This window comes from Octodon degus, unplaced genomic scaffold (genome assembly GCF_000260255.1).
Source record: "Octodon degus isolate 3935 unplaced genomic scaffold, OctDeg1.0 scaffold00268, whole genome shotgun sequence".
In the NCBI taxonomy this organism is placed as follows: domain Eukaryota; kingdom Metazoa; phylum Chordata; class Mammalia; order Rodentia; family Octodontidae; genus Octodon; species Octodon degus.
This window is the reverse complement of record NW_004524844.1, coordinates 1,920,393-1,936,880: the sequence shown is the minus strand read 5'-3', so window position 1 is coordinate 1,936,880 and position 16,488 is coordinate 1,920,393. Positions and strand designations below refer to the sequence as shown.

Genomic DNA, 16,488 nt, shown 5'->3' with positions numbered 1-16,488 from the left:
GAGTGATGGTGGGAAACCACCCCTTGCTGACTTGTAGGGCATATGCACCTGAGCCAGAAATGAACTGTTGTTGGCGTCAAACCACAGGAACTAGCCTAACCTGACTGACTGCAGGCCTCGGTGAAGTGTGGGAGCTGGCTTGCTGTTCTGAGGGAATGTGTCCCAGAGGTGAGAAAAGCAAGTGCAAAGGCCCTGGAGCTGAGTGTGCTCGGTTTCTAAAGAAACAGGAAGACGGCCCTTGTGGCTGAGAGATGTGAATGAAGAAGAGCTGGAGGAGGTGAAATTGGTGATGTCAGGTTAGATTACAGTGAAGCCTTGGGAATTTCCTAAAAGGGTACTTCAAAGAACCCAGCCCAGCTGGAAGCCAAAGACAAGAGTCTCCCAGATAGAAGGTTTTATCCTTGCCTGGAGGGGGGGTGTTAAATGGTTACCACCCTGAGGCTATTTTTACTGTCTCCTGGAGCAAACCCAGTTTTGCTGGAGGGCGCCTTTCTCTCCTCTTAGCACCCTGTGACATCACAGCCTGTTCTGATTCCCTATTGGCCGAGAGCTCACTTTTCTCTCAGGGAAGGAAAGGATTGCTCTCCAGGCCCAAAAGGGCCTCAAGGTGACTACTCCAGGATTGGCCAACTAGCTCAGCAGATTAAAGCGCCTTTTTAGGCAGACGTGGGGCCAGGAGTTCGATCGCATGGCCAGCTATGCTGGCCCCACCCCCGGGAAGCGCTGAGACTGGTAATCCCAGCATTTTGGGAGGCAGTAAATGAGGATCATTAGGAGTCTAATCTATGCAGTGAGACCCTGTACATCCATACACCCTGTCCCAAATACAAGGAAAAAAAGATGACTTCTAAGATTCCCTTGAAGCACTCCTTTACAGTGGCTCTGCAGAAAAGCTCACACAGATTTGAAGTTGTGGTTGGCTGAGCTCAGGGTGACAAAAGGGTAAGCCAGGACAGCCTGCCACTCTGTAATACTTTCTGTGTTTGGCCTGTTTGGTGGCAATTTAATTCTGCTTAACATCAGTCAATGTCAGTCTCTCAGGAAAGCATCTGGATTTTGCTTCAAGGCCAGGTGAATGTTGGAACCCTCTTCAGATACTACCCAGAGATTACCCTAAAGCTTTTTCGAAAGAATGTTCTTTTCCAAAAAATCATTTATTTATTTGTTTTTTTGTTACAGGGTCTCACTACAAGGTTCAGACTCGAAGTGATCTTCCTGTCTCAGCCTTCTCAGCACAGGGATTACAGATGGTTTCTGGCCTGCAAAGCTTCCCTGGAGTTCCTGGACCTGCACGGCATATGGCAGCAGGGATCAAACCCGGGTCTTTGCGCTTGCCAGGCAGGTGCTTAGACCACGAGCTATCTCCCTAGCCCTGGAGAAAGAATGTTCTTTCATCAGGAACTTTCTGGAAATATGGAGCTTTTTTTCTTGTTCAATTTTCCCGCCTTTTCCAGTTATGCCCCACACATTGTGTCTTGGTCAGTGGATCAAGTAACAATAATCTGACTGGCACCTAGTGACGCCATACAAATTCTTCCATTGGATTGGTCACTTTGTCTCAGGGAACTCTCGCCAGATTTGTTCAAGGCCTTCTTGATTTGCCCGGAGAGACTAGCCAAGCATGAATCAAGAGTCAGTAGATAAAATTTCCCACGATTTTACTTTATTGTGGACCAGAGTTACTCGCATCACAAGCCAAACAGGCACTTCTGAGACTCCAGAAGTCCCACTTAGTTTGGCGCCTTTTGCTAGAAGTTGCACACCCCTGCGATGCTGGAGTATGCGCAGTGACGTCAGGGGTGCCGCGGCTTCTGATTGGTTCAAGAAAGATGTACCTCGAGGTTAGAGGGTTCCGCCCCCTCACCTCTGAGTTCCTTCAGTGGCTTTCGAGGCAGTTCCAGCGTTGGTTAGTGTGTAGCTTGGGGGCTCTGGCTGGGGGGCTTCAGACCGCGGCAGCCGCCAGCACGCTCCTCCTGCTGCAGCCTCCGCAGTGGCCGGGCCCAGCGCGGCCTCCAGGGCAGTGCGAGGCCGTGGCGGTCGAGGACTAGGCGCGCGGGGTCCGGGTCTCCGGCCGCGCTGCCCAGCAGCAGGTAGTCGGTCCCGGGGCGCAGGCGCAGGCAGCCGCAGGCCAGGTCCGCGCGGGGCACCCAGGCGTCCTGGTCTCCGCGGCGCACGGGCCAGGCTCGCTGCTTGTACACGGCCAGCACGCGAATGACCAGCCGCCGCCACACGGGCCCGGCCGCCTCTGACGCCAGCACCTGCGCATGCAGAACTGCGGGGAGGCCGGGGTCAGGCAGGGCGCGGCCTCGGGTCGGGCAGTGAAGAATGGGGAGAGACCTTGAACCCCTAGGGAGTCTGGCCTAGGGCCAGAGGGTTGCTGGAGGGGACTTCGCAGACGGGCCCTGGGGGATCAAGAGGTTTGTGAGGGGAGCCAGGGAAGTGGCTCAGTAGAATAAGCGCTTCCCTGGCAAGCTCAAGAACCTGAGTTCAATCCCTGGTTCCACCAAAAAAAAAAAATTGTGAGGTGCAGTCCCAGTATTGAGGTTGGAAGAGGAGGTTGTGTATTGCCAGGGAAAGGGCTGTGGGGATGATTTGGGAGGCTGGAAGGATGGGCTGTCCCTGGAACCGAAGGCTGAGGTCACACTAGCAATTAGGAAACATGTGCTTTCTGAGGGGGTCGGTCACAGCCTAGTGGGCTAGGGCTGGCTAGCGAAGTGGTTCTGATTAAAGAATCCTTCTGGCCACTGGGGAGAAAAGGCTCCACTTTCAAAGGCCTGGAACACAAATGGCCAGATAATGACCCTGGGTGGGGAGGAGACTGAGCTCCCATGCAGTAAGTGAAGTAGCTCCACCAGTCTGCATTTGTGGGCTGTGCTGACTTTCCGGGCAGGAGAGCGTCTGAGTTAGATCCATGTGGACTTTGGTTTAGAGATCTGAGGGTCGAGTGGGGGTGGTGGGGCAAAGGTTCAGATATCTGATACCCAGAAGGATTGTGGAAAGTGCCTGAGAAGGCTGGGGAGATAGCTCAGTAGAGTAAGAAAGGGCCTGAGAGAAGATAGGACAAGGAGGCTTCCTTTAACCAGATCCCTCTTGTCCTTCCACCCTCAGAGGTGTCGGGCTGAAGGACAGGGCAAAGCTCTGAAGCTCAAGAACATGGGGGAAGAGGAGACACAAAAAGGTGTGAGAATCCCCCCTCCCCAGTCCAACGCCCTTTCTGTGTAAGAGGAGAAAACTGCGGGCTGAGCCTGGAGATGACACCGACTGGGCACCCTGTGCCTTTTCTCCCCAGCTCACCGTAGTCCTGCTGGCAGTACCTCCGGAGGCTCATGTGGACTCTGGTGTCCGAGCTGTTGCAGTGGTTTTGACACTGAGGGTCTGGGGAGGGTTGGGCTGTGAGGCGTGGACCTCAGTGCCCCGCCCACCCATTCCCCACTGCAGAGTGCTGGGCCGCTGGGATTCCACACCCCCGGACACGGTAACCTCAGAGTCCCCTCAGTGCATCCGGGACCCATCTTGATGCCTGGGCATCTCACTGCCTGATTGTCTTACCAGAGATAGAAGCAACAGGGGTAGTGGCAAGGGGAGTAGTGGTCTCTGGAATTCCTGAGCCCAAAGGAGAAACTGGATTTAACCTCTTAGTCACCCTTTCCCAGGAATCTGGACATCCAGACTCCGAAGGGTGCACGTGTCATTTGCCCTCCTCTCCCAAGACCCAGGAGTCTACACCCCTACTTATTCTTCCTCCAGCCCCCTCCACTCCAAGGCTGAGGAGGTTGGAATCTCAGTTCTTGGCTTCTTTGAGGACTCAGAGTCCCTCCTCCACCCTCTAGTTCCCATCTCCTAGGCCCCACCTCAGTTTGCTACTGAGATCTAGACATCTCCTGCCCACTCACTCAGGACTTGGGGTCCTGCCCCTTGGAACTCACGCTGGCAGGGCATCCTGGGGGAGCGACTCTGCTGGTAGCCCAGCCCACAGCGATTGCACGTCAGGCCTGTGACCCCCAACTTGCAGGAGCACTGCCCACTGGTCTGGTTGCACGTACCTCCTGTTGCCCCAACGGGGTGGCACTGGCAGGCTATGCAGGGAGAGGAGTGGGGGTGTGGGGCATCAGGGACCCAAATGCTTCCTGCTAAGCTGGCATTCCTGTCCTCTCCCAGCCATACTGGGGTCCAAGGCCCAGCCTCCTCCCTCAGACCAGGGCTTCCCTGTGTACTTTTCCCCTCACCCGGCTTCCCCTCACACCACACTCACCCCTGCAAGCCTTGCGGCTGGTGATGGGCTGGCTGGCGTCTCTCCAGAACCCAGGCTGGCAGTAGTGGCAGTGGCGTCCTGCTGTGTGGTGGCGGCAGCGCTCACACACCCCTCCGCTCCGGCCACCGGACAGCCTGAACAGCTCAGCATTGAAGCGGCAGCGGCGAGCATGCTGGTTGCAGGAGCAGGCTGGGAGTGAGACAGAGCTGCGCTGTGGGGGCCAGGCTTTGGGTCCCCTGGTCCCCAGGGTTCTCCTTACTTCAGTTCCCCCAGGAAACGAAACCTGGACCCCAGAACATCTTCATTCTTATCTCGAAGTGGGTGCATGTGATGGAGCCCTGAGCCCCAGGAACCGTGATCCCTAGGGGCTCTGTGGTGAGGGCTCGGGATGAGGGTGACGCCTGCCTGCTGCTCTCCCTAGCTGCTCCCCATTGCCGCAGAGGGGAGTTAACATGTGCCCCACTTTTGAGGCTTACAAAGCAAAGCTACTCTACCTGGACCTGGCACAGAGTGGGCCCTGTGCTGAGTGTTTCAGATGTCAACCACAATGTAAGGAGCACGTCGCCTATTTTCCTTTTCTTTTTTGGGGGTGTGTGGGGGGGTGAATGCCAGGCCTTCAAGCTGAGTTACATCCCCAGCCCTTTACATTTTCTATTTTGAGACAGGGTCTCACTGAGTCACCAAGTTGCTCAGTGTGGGCTTAGACTTGTGATCCTCCTGCCTCGGCCTCCCACAGCATGCAGGGGTTCCAGGTGTGTGCCACCATGCCTGGCTCCTTGATGTGTTTCATTGTCACTGTGGCTCTCTGACTGCTACCAGCATCGTCCACTCCATAGGCAGGGAAACTTGCAGGGCTTTCTTTTCTCAGACAGCTTTTACTCTTTCTTTCCTGTGTTGAATTTCTGAAATCTTGAATGTTACATGCCTTGGTGTAGATTTCTTTTGACTGTGGCTGGTTGGAGTTCTGTATGCCTCACTTAATCAGAGGGGGAAACTTAGGCATGGAGAGGCACTGTAACCCACCTAAGGAGAGTAGCCTGGAGGTGGTCAGAGGCAGGATGGATGGATTGATTGATTGATTGATTTAGAGGCAGGATTTGAACCCCGCACTCTGGAGGATGTTGCCCTTCCCAGGGAGCGTTTATCAGGTTTTCCAAGGCAGTGATTCACAAGCCTCCCTCCTTATCACAGTCAATAGGGAAGCATTTTTAAAACTCTATGAAAAGGGGCTGGTGAGATGGCTCAGTGGTCTAAAGCACCTACTTAGAACAAGCTTAGCAAAGCATCAGGGACCACGGTTCAATCCCCAGCACCACATGCCAGCCAGCCCCGCCCCCTGGTGGGCTGAGCTGGCCACACGCGCGCACGCACACACACACACACACACACACACACAAAACTCTATGAAAAACAAAAAACCTCTATCGATGCAGAGCATAGCGGCACAGGCCTGTAATTCACCACTTGGGAGGCTAAGGCAGGAGGATCGTTGCAAGTTTAAGACCAGCCTGGGCTACAAAGTGAGCTCAAGGCCAACCTGAACTGCACAGGGAGACCCTGTCTCAGAAAGACCAAAAAAAACCCCAAGCAAACAAAACAAAAACCAAAAGAAAAACACTGATTCCAGGTCCACACCGTGGTGTTCACTGGGCCTGGGGGGCTTCTTATTCAGAGTTGAGAACCCCACGCTAGCAGGTCCCTGGGGGCCCAGTAGAGTTGTGGGGCGGTCAGGGAGAAGGGCTGCCCTCTGGCTTCAGTCTGCCCTGTCCATCAGGATTAACCAGCTCAGTTCCCAGGGCTTGGTGGCATTAGAGGCGGCAGTGCTGGGCAGGTTTGGGGGGAGGAGGATAGAGTTAGGCTGTGGATCCTTTCTGACCCAAGGGGAGATTTTGTTCTGGAAGTCTCAGCTGAAGAAGTACAGGAAGGGGCTGGGGAGGGGCTGGAGAGATGGCTCAGTGGTCTAAAGCACCTACTTGAGACAAGCTTGGCAAAGCACAGGGACCGCAGTTCGATCCCCAGCACCACATGCCAGCCAGCCCCGCCCCCTGGTGGGCTGAGCTGGCCACACACACACAATAAATAAATGTAATAAATAAAAATAAATATGAAAAAAAAGGAAGGGGCTGGGGAGATGGCTCAGTAGAATAAGCGCTTTCCTGGCAAGCGCAAGGGCCTGAGTTCAATCCCTAGAAGTGCAGGCGTACCAGGGACCTGGCCCAGCGTGGTCCTCAACACAGGAGCCCAGCTTGCCTCCTCAGAAAGACCCCTCCCTCCCCACAGCCCTAGGAGGTCTCTCTCACCCAGCAACTGTTGCAGTCCCCCGAGGGAGGGAGGGTCTCCATGCAGATCCAGGGTGCAGCCCACACCACCCCTGGGTCCAAGGCAGGCAATGTCTAAGGCCCACTGAGTGGAGGCCCTGGGTCTGGGGGGAATGGGGGCAGATACAGGAAGGAGGGAATCTGGGGGGAGGAGAACAGAGGGGAGCTGAGGACCCAGGAGGGCCTGTAAGTTAGTTCCTGGGACACTGTGTGCAGGAAACAAGAAGGGGCAGCAGCACACGCGTGTGGGGAGGGGGAAGAGTGGGAGTCCACAGCACACAGGTCTGAGGAGGGCCCAGGTCTGGGGACTCTGGAGCCCCAGGAGGGAGGGTGGTGTGCACAGGGGCTGGGGCGCTTGCCGGTGATCTCAGTGCTGCCCTGGCCTCCCATGAGGCCTCACCTTCCTCCCTGATGGCGACATGGCAGGCACCCCGGAGCGGAGCATTCGCTCTCCTGCCATCAGGACCGGGCCCTGCCCCAGGGCTTCGTGAACACCAGCTCACCCCATCCCCACTACAGCCCTGAGGGAGCAATGTTACTGTCCCCACCAGATGGGTCTCCACAGGGAGTCCCTCGCCTGAGGTCACACAGCTGGTGAGCTGGGACAGGAAAAACCTCGCTGTTTGTCTTCCTAAAGCACCCAGGGTGACAGCCCCCAAAAGGAGCTTGGCAGGGACCAGGAGGCCCAGCTGCAAGGGGCTTGGCCCTGGGCACACGTGGCAACTTGTGTCTTGCACAGGGCATTTGTGACCTCTGGCCTCAGTCTCCTCATCTGGAAATGGGGTCACTGAGGGCCCCACCTGTCATGTGGCCGGTGCTAGGTAAGCATGTGCCTTGTCCTTGCTCCCTGAATTGGTTTGAGAAGCTGCGGAGTACCCGGCTGCTCTGTTCTGACCCTACCCTGCCCCATCATTGTCAGGCGAGGGAGGGTGAGCTGCAGCCCCACCCCCATGGCTGGCCAGGTGCCAGTGTCTGGGACAGGAGGCACAGCAGGTGGAGAGGGGCCCAAGGCCCAGGATGGTGCAGGGCGCGGCAAGGAGCCAGTGTTCTGGGGAGGAAGAGAGCACCCTGCCCCGTGGGGGACAAGGGCCCAGCTGCCAGGGAGAAGGGGCTCAGGCAGAGCCCAGGACTCACGCAGACAAGGATGGGGGTGCTGGGGTGTGGCGGGCCGCCAGGGCCAGTCGCGATGGGATGGGCGGCAGCTCTCACACCCTGGGCCAGTGGTGTGGTGACGGCAGCGGCAGCGGGGAGGCTGGGCACGGGTGGCACAGCGGGCAGCGTGGCCGTGGCACTGGCAGCGGCCTCTCACTCCAGCTGCTACCAGCCCTACCCGACCCCTAAACTCCACACGGATGTGGCGCGCCACCACGCTGGCCTTAGGGCCTGGTGGGGAGCGGAAGGTCACCCTCTCGGGGCCCCCCAAGGCTCCAGGCCAGGCAGCTCTGCGCCACAGAGGCCTCCAAGGACCCCCAGCAGCCCAGGCAGCAGACAGAACGAGGGCTGGGGAGCCTGGGGTGCAGAAGCGCAGGCTGACGGACGTTAGGAGGAAGGGGCCATCCAGGTCCAGGGTCAGGCTGCCATTGCAGGCAGCCCCGGGGCCAGGGCCCAACCCCGGGGAGAGGCCACAGGGCTGAGGACAGGAGGTCGCGCCCCCACTGGCCAGCTGGGTCACTGGCGGGAGGCAGAAACGGGGGTGGCCCCCAGGATCGTAGCATGGATCTGAGGTGGCCTGGCCCAGGAGTAGCAAGAGGGCAAGGGTCACAGGCATGGTCACGGCACAGCCAGCACCTGCAGAGGAGAGATGGCAATGGGAGCTCCGCGTCAGCCCCCAGCCTGCTCCCTGAGACCCCCTGCGGAACTCAGCATTCCACCCAGCCCTGCCAGAGCCTCCTCTCCGCCTGCTTAGGAGCGAGGAAAATAGTTCCATCTGGGGAGAATTACTGTTTACACAACCCAAAGGGGAAAGAACGCAAGCAAAATCGAGAATTCCTCCTGAACTAATCTATAGCTTAACACCCCAGAGTTATCCGTCAGCGTCAAGGGGAAGGGGCCCCCAGGGAGAGACGCGCGGGGTAGGGGCAGACAAGAGGGACAGGGCAGAGGGCACCCGACGCTGAAACCTAGATAGGGACAGAGAGCTGAGCAGAGCCTTGTGGGCAAGGGGGCTGCAGATACCAAGGGCTCGGCGACAGTTAGAGCAGGGGACGGAGGCAGAGGCAGCAGACGGAGGAGGAGCAAGGTGCACAGCCACAGGGAAGGGCCTGGCACAGAGAAGGACAGGGCAGCACAGAGACCCAGAGAGGTCGGGAGGTGAGACGGACAGGGTTGAGCGCACAGCCCACAGGCACGTGGGAGACCAGCGGGTGAGGGGCCGGCAGGTGGCCCAGAGCCGAAGGGGCAGGGGACAGCTCGCAAGGCTTAAGGAGGCCCCGGCTGGTGGTGCCCAGCCAGGGATCAGACAGAAACAGGCTGAGGCCTAGCCCCCAGGAACACAGCAGGGGCCTCTCCCCCTTGGGTCCTAACCTTGTTCTCCACAGCCCTGGCACCCCTAGCTTCTCTGCCACCCAGCCCAGCCACTGCCCGTCTTTAACTCTTTCCTGGCCTGGCCGGAGCTGAGGAGCGGGGCAACAGATGGGCTGGGGGTGTGGGGACTTTCAGATCAAGTGGCTCTACCTGCTACCCTTGGCCTTAGGGTTTGGGGATCAGAGTCCCCACCCCAATTCTCCACCCATCCTCAGGGCCCTCAGCAGATGGAGCAGATGTTGGCCGGGGGGGGGTAGTGAGGGAGGAGAGAGGCAGGAAGGCAGGAGGGTGGGACAGGGCAGGCACCAGATGCCAGGGTGCCCGAGGGGCCCAAAGTCCTGACCACCACAGGTGGCTACAAAGACTCAGCTCTCCACTGCCTGCCATGGCTCCTTGGAGGCTGGCAGCCCCCTGAGTAGCCCACCTGGGGCTGGGGATCTCAGCACCTTTCTGGGCTGCAGTCTGGATTCCTGGCCCCAGCTCTGCACCAGGCTGGCAGCCTGGGTGGGAGGGCCACACGGTCCCTGTGCTCCACTGTGTGGACTCTGGCTCCCCTGGCCCAGGCCACACCCTGGCCCGCCAGGCTCTGGCGCCATTTTGTGCTTGCTGCGGACCGGTGTTCTCTAGGCCTCTGCCACAGCCATTTTCAGGCCTGGCCCCCATGTAAGCAGGTCTCTTGTTCCGTTGTTCTTGGGGGTCCCACTTCATGCCCTTAGCACCATGAGGACCCAGGCCTTGAGTCCCCCAGTAGCCTGGGGACTGAGAAACTGGCCCCAGGCCACTGCAGAACCCAGCTGTCCAGCCCAGCCGTCACCCCGCCTTTCAGGAGCTGGGCGGCTGGGTCCTGGCATAGGCAGCCTGGGTCTGCACGGCGCCAGGGCCCCTTCCCCTCCTGATACGCACTCCCACCCAAGCCCGGGGTCCCAGGCCTTGCCAACCTGTGCCACAGAGTCTGCAGTTGGTCCCCACATGCTCCTCCGCAGGCTGATGGCGTGGGCTCCCTCAGTGGGCTCCCGGAGGGACGGGACGAGCGAGTGAGCTAGGAGGGGCTGCTCTCGGCCCAGGCTGGGGTCTGGGCGGGAGCTCCGCAGAATCCAACACCACCCCCTCCCCCAGGCCCCTCACCAACCGCAGCCCCGCTCTCCCCGCAGGGACCCCGCCAGCCACGCCACCGGAGACCTTGTGGGACCGAAGTGCTCTTGTCCCTGTTGGGCCCACCGCTAGACAGCTCCCAGCAGGCTGGCCCAGGAGGCTCCGGGCAGGTAAGACAGATAGGTGCAGGATGGGGTCTGGGCCTGGGGTCCCCGCTCCACCCTTACTTGGCCCAGCCCCTGACTCCTGAGGGCGCGGCCTGCTGAGCCACGTGGTGGCTCAATCTGGCCCTGACCTGCGAGCAGCCCGTGCCCTCACCGTGGGGAATCCACTGACCCTGCCTTGAGCTGACCCCCAGCCGGCCCCGCCTTGCAAGCTGCAGCTTCGGGTTAACTGAGCGTTAAGGTCAGTCGCTTTCAAGCCCTAAAACCCTGCGCTCTTGGAAGGATCAGACCCGCCGCTGGGAACCCAGAGGCCTTGGCACGAAGGGAGTGGGAGGGGCGGCAGGGGAGTGAGAGCCCCTCCGGCCTGGGGGATGGAGCGAGGGCCCAGAGGCCACTCCCGGTGGCCACTCCCGGTGGCCAATGTCTCGGATGGCTGGTGTTTTCCTCCTAAAATTCCCAGGCAAATGTTTTCTTATCCAAATGGTTTTGACTAGAAAAATAAGGGTTTTTTTGTCACTCCAGATCAAGGGTGATGGGAAGCCAGCATGTCGCTGCCGTTTGACCTGGGTGTCCAGGACATTTGTGCAGCACCATGTGGGCATGGGTCACACAGGAACACAGGGACCACTGTGTAGGCCAGCTGGCCGCAGTGACCCTGGTTCTGAGTGATTCCCAGATCCGGCAGGAACAGGGACACCTGGGGTTGACTTTGAAAGCTATGAGGAGGGGTTGGCTAGGAGAGGACAGGCTCATGGGCTGGGGGAACTCATGTCAGAGGGGCTCCACGGCTCAGGCAAGGGGTGCTGAGTGGTGGGATGAACGCGCAGGACTCATGGTGTCCAAGAAGCCAGCCAGTCCCACCTGCCAGACCCCCTGTTCTGCAAAGACCCGGGAACAGGACCCCAGGCCCAAACCTCGCCAGGCGCATTCCAGAGGGGACTCACTGTCAAGCAATAAGGAATTCTGGCCAGAGGCTGTCAGGAGCGGCACCGCATCAAAACGGGCTGTGATCAGTGGCATGACATGGAGGGACACTGGGTGACACCCAAAGGAGGCCAGGGCAGCCACTGAGGCCATGGGGATGCTGGCTTTGTTGCCAGAAACTTGGGGAGTTTGGGCTTCGCTACATTTTCTCTTCCTCCCTGTCCATTTGTGGGATAAGAGGTTCCCCAAGCTCATGTTCCCTGAAGGTTTGTTTTCTTCTCCACTTATCTTTTTTTTTGTAAAGATAAGGTCTCACTGTCCAGTCAAGGATGGCCTTGCACTCCCTTTGTAGCCCAGGCTGGCCTTGAACTTGTGGTGATCCTCCTATCTCAGCCTCTAGAATACTGGTATTACAGGCGTGCGCCACCAAGCTGGGCCCACTTCTTTGCCTGAGCAGCCCCGCACTCAGCAGCCCTGCAGGCCGCCCTGAGGGTGGGTGCCGAGGAGTGCAGGATGTGCCTCCCAGGTGGAATGAACTTCTTGGGTGTTCTGGGGGGCGAGGACTCCCGGAGTCCTGGGACCCTCACCCTCAGGCTCCAGAAGAGGTGTTAGGACCCGCGGGGACTCCCTGTTCCCACGAGGGACAGAGGCTCCAAGGCTGCGCAGAAGTGTCTCTGAGCTATACCTGGGGGAGAGGGGACCGCTCTCAGGTCTGGGACAGAACTGTGGCTGTGTGACCTAAGGAAGTTGCTCACCCTCCCTGTGTGTTGTTTGCGTCACCTCTTAAATAAGGATTAAAATGTCACCTACCTCCTCGGGGCACTTCTTTCTTACCTGCAAGCTTGAGCCAGATGTGTCCCTTAACCACTGCAGTCACCCAGGGGAAGGAATGGGCTGCATCCTGCATCAGACTTGTCACTGTTCGTGCCCCAAAGCCCGCGGCTCACACTTGGAGAAGTGGAACCTACAGGAAGTCGGCGGCGGCGTCCCTCCCACCCCGTAGTGAGTTTAGGAGCTGTTTTTTTCCCACCCAGAGGAAAGGGATTGCGCGCAGGCCGTGGGCACCGCAGCCCCAGCCTCCCTGGTTCAGTTGGCTCCACTTCCTGGCTGTTGAGGCTGATGCCACAAGGGGGAGCTCTCGGGACTGCAGGAAAAGGTGGGCGGCACCTCTGAGGGCCCGGCTCCAGGAAAAACGCGGGTCCTTCTAAGAATTTCACCCAGCGTGGTGGCACACGCCTCTAATCCCAGTTTGCTAGGAGGCTGAGGCAGGAGGGTTGATACTTCAAGCCCAGTTTGGACAACTGCGGGCAGGGAGCTGGGATGTAGCTCAGTGTGAAGGCTCTGAGTTTGAGCCCTAGTACTGAGAAACGAGAATTTCAGGGTGGTGAGGTGGGCAGTAACCCCCACAGGAGCCTGCTTGCTAGGAGCTGTGGGGCAGCTCAGTGGTGGTGGCCTGGGGGAGGTCCTCTCCCAGTGGCAGCTCCCTGGGTTGGACACAATAATGATGGGGGTGCAGCATCTGCCAGCTCGGGGGAGAGCAGTTCAGGGCGATTTCATTTGGTTTCAGCAGCAGCAGTTTCTCATGCGCGTCAGCATCAGTGATGTGTGTGTGACATCGTGTCTGAGCTCACTGGGAAGCCACACGAAACTCACGTGGCCTGGGAGGCCCTGGGTGTTTGGATGTGGCTCGGAGAGAGGACAAGAGCCAAGTCACCTGCAGGGCAGTGACACCTGGCCCGGGGACAGTGGGGACTGCTGTTCTACTGTGAGGACAGAAGCTGTGGTCCGCCAGCCCAGTCAGCCCAGAGGACCTGGAGGCCACATATCCAGGCTCCTCTGAGGTTCCGATGCAGGCTGCCCAGTGGGGCGCGTAGGGGATGGCGAGCGAGAGCAGTGGGCGGGCATGGGCAGAGGGCAGTGTGGTGGGCAGACTAAGCGCCTGCTAAGGCAAGCACAGGGACTGGGGTTCAATCCCCAGCACTACAGGCTGTGCCGGCGTGGCGGCGCACACCTGTAATCCAAGCGCTGGAGAGGCTAAAAAACAGGAGGATCACTATGGGTCCCTGCTGCGTAGCGAGACCCTGTACCAGACACATACCAAAGAAAAGAAAAAGAAAAACCCAGCCTGAATGGATCTTGGGTGCCGCGGTGCTCTCTCCAACCCACCAGGGCCAAAGTGCATCACAGATCCTCAGAAACAAAAGCTCGGCTGGCGGGGGTGGGTCGGACTAGGGGAGGTGTCAAGAGGTACAGGGTTTCCTTTCAGGGTGGTGCAGATGTCCCAGAAGTGATTCAGATGCTCACAGAGCTCTGTGACTGTCCTAAAAGCCATGAAATTGTGCATTTTAAATGGGTGGATTGTGTGGCATGTGAACTGTACCTCAAAGGGACTGTGGGGGAGGGGCACTGGTGGCAAACGTGCACACACAGTAAAAGCCAAAGCGACACTGGGGCTGGCATCATGGAGTGGGCCCTCCAGAACCAGTGAGTGGGAACGGCTGGGCCCTTAAGTCCAGGGCCAGAAATGGCCTTGGTGTCACTTCTGCCCCATTTGACAGCTGAGGGAGCCCTGGCCAAACTAGATCCATGGGAAGGGCAGAGGCGAAGGATGCCTGATCCCTCACACACCCCAATAGTGCTGACTGTGGCCGACTCCAGTTCACAATGTGGCCCCAAGGCCAATCAACCTTGCTGGGTAGCAGGACACAGTGCCTAGCGCCGTCCCCTAGTCCCCTGACCTGCTCTGCTCTCAGCGCCCTCTGCTGGCCCCAGCTCAATGGTACCAGGAGGATGCAAGGCTCCTGTGTTCTCGTTTGCTGCTCCGCCTGGTGCTGTGGTTAACCTGCGCCTGACACTGGAAGAATTTTTTACTATACGGACAGAGCACTTCCTGTATGCTGGGTGCTGTCCTAAAATATAATCGGGCATGGTGGCACACCCCTGCAATCCCACCATCCAGGAGGCAGACACAGAAGGATTGAATTCCAGGCTAGCCAGGGCTGCAAAGTGAGTTCCAGAGTGGCCTGAACTGCAATGAGACTCTGTCTCAAAATAAATAAATAAATATCACAAAGTGAGAATTGCCTAGGGGGGGCACCCATGCCAAGTCCCAAAAGCACTTAGTCCCAAGCCCTATATGCCCTATTCTTTTATTTTATTTTATTTTATTTTTTTAATATATACCTTTTTTTAAGTTTTTATTTATTTATTTATTTATTTGTGTGTGTGTGTGGCCAGCTCAGCCCACCAGGGGGCGGGGCTGGCTGGCATGTGGTGCTGGGGGATTGAACCGTGGTCCTTGTGCTTTGCTAAACTTGTTCTAAGTAGGTGCTTTAGACCACTGAGCCATCTCACCAGCCCCTGCCCTATTCTTTTAAACTATTTTTTTAAATATTTATTTATTTATTTTGTGTGTGTGTAGCCAGCTCAGCCCACCAGGGGGCGGGGCTGGCTAGCACGTGGTGCTGGGGGATTGAACCGCGGTCCCTGTGCTTTGCTTAGCTTAGCTTGTTCTAAGTAGGTGCTTTAGACCACTGAGCCATCTCACCAGCCCCTGCCCTATTCTTTTAAACTATTTTTTTAAATATTTATTTATTTATTTTGTGTGTGTGTAGCCAGCTCAGCCCACCAGGGGGCGGGGCTGGCTAGCACGTGGTGCTGGGGGATTGAACCGCGGTCCCTGTGCTTTGCTTAGCTTAGCTTGTTCTAAGTAGGTGCTTTAGACCACTGAGCCATCTCACCAGCCCCTCTTTTCAAATACATTAATATCTCTAGCGATGTTTAATTTCTTTCTTTCTTTCTTTCTTTCTTTCTTTCTTTCTTTCTTTCTTTCTTTTGGCGGAACCGGGGATTGATCTCAGGCCCTTGCGCTTGCCAGGGAAACACTTATTCCACTGAGCCATCTCCCGGCTCCTTAATTTCTAAATATAGGCGCAGAGATTAACAACAGTAACTAAAAATAAAATAGAACTATTAAACAATACTGCGTACTTACTGAAGGATGTAATCTGAGCGTGGTGGCACACACCTGTAGTCCCTGCACGTGGAAGGCTGAGGCAGGAGGATCACCGTGATTTCGAAGCCAGCCTGAACTTCATAGTGAGAGACCTTATCTCAAAAAACCCCAAAACGTTCACCTAAAGAAAGCATCTTATGGCTCCGCTTCGGTGCATCTAGGCTGCTCTTCTTTCACTTTCCCCCCCTTGAGTAAAATCCATAAGGGTTAGTTGGAGACAGACACGGCTGCGCTCCCGCCCTGTTATAGGGACACGCTGTCGAGCCACCGGCAGGGGGCAGCATATGCAGCCCCATGCGCGGCCTGAGGGAGCAGAGGCGGCCTGACTCACTGGAGCAGGAACCAAAAAACTAACAATGATCTACTTCTGGAATTTCTCATTTAATGATCTCGCACTTAACCTTGGGTAACGGAAACTGAAGAGTGAAACAGCAGTTGAGGGGTGAGTAGTTTCTCAGGTACTCTGTGAGGTAACTGGGTTAGGATGGGCCACACACAGATGTACAGATGGCTGTAATTGCTACATAGGCCACAGGCCTCTCTCTCTCTCTCTCTCTCTCTCTCTCTCTCTCTCTCTCTCTCTCTCTCTCTCTCTCTCCCTCTCTCCCTCTCCCTCTCCCTCCCTCCCTCTCTGTCTCTTTCTCCCCCTTTCTTTCCTCCTTGTTTGTGGTATTTTCCTTTTTGTTTTGTGAGACAGGGTCTCTCTGTGTAGTCCAGGCTGCCCTCAGACTCACAGCGATCCTCCTGCCTCAGCCTCCCGAGTGCTGGCATTCCAGCAGGTGTGGGCCGCCATGAAACCAGCTGGATATATAGGCATTTCCAAACAATGAGACTTAATAATCCCTTTTGAGATGGTCACAGAGAGGCGGGTAGCCTGATGAGTCCCCCTACCCAGCACTAGTAAGAGAGCGTCTGGGACTCAGGCTGGGTGCAGACTCCAGACTGCTCTGGACAGCTGGGCAGACAGGAGGAACGGAAGATGGAGGCAGTACGTGAGGCTCCTCCCCAGCCATCCCTCCTGACCTGTGTCCTTCTCCCACAGCCACCAAGAAACACAGGGCCACCTGCTCGGCCCTCTCCACCTTCTACTTCCTTTTCGTCATCTTCGTGGTGTCCACCGTGTTCCACTGCCACCGGCGCCTGGCCCCGGTGCCCGCCCCCTGGGCCTCCGCCCCCCGTGTGCTGCTGGCCTCCGCGCAC

The 16,488-nt window shown here is 57.5% G+C and overlaps 1 protein-coding gene across 2 annotated transcripts; it reads right to left on the bottom strand.

Moving 5' to 3' along the window:
• Window positions 1-1,682: 1,682 nt before the first annotated feature.
• Ntn5 (netrin 5) lies at window positions 1,683-10,226 on the bottom strand. 2 transcript variants are annotated; one of them, XM_004646525.2, is made up of 7 exons: window positions 10,032-10,226; window positions 7,705-8,358; window positions 4,253-4,441; window positions 3,927-4,076; window positions 3,550-3,603; window positions 3,295-3,375; window positions 1,683-2,272 (listed from the first exon to the last, which is right to left on the bottom strand). In XM_004646525.2, the coding sequence occupies exons 2-7, from the start codon at window positions 8,336-8,338 to the stop codon at window positions 1,908-1,910; spliced, it is 1,473 nt and encodes a 490-aa protein (XP_004646582.1). In that variant the 5' UTR covers window positions 8,339-8,358; window positions 10,032-10,226; the 3' UTR covers window positions 1,683-1,907. The 2 variants fall into 2 exon arrangements, with proteins under 2 accessions (XP_004646582.1, XP_023562408.1); XM_023706640.1 differs by lacking the exons at window positions 3,927-4,076; window positions 10,032-10,226 and having other exon boundaries at window positions 7,705-8,350.
• Window positions 10,227-16,488: the final 6,262 nt, after the last annotated feature.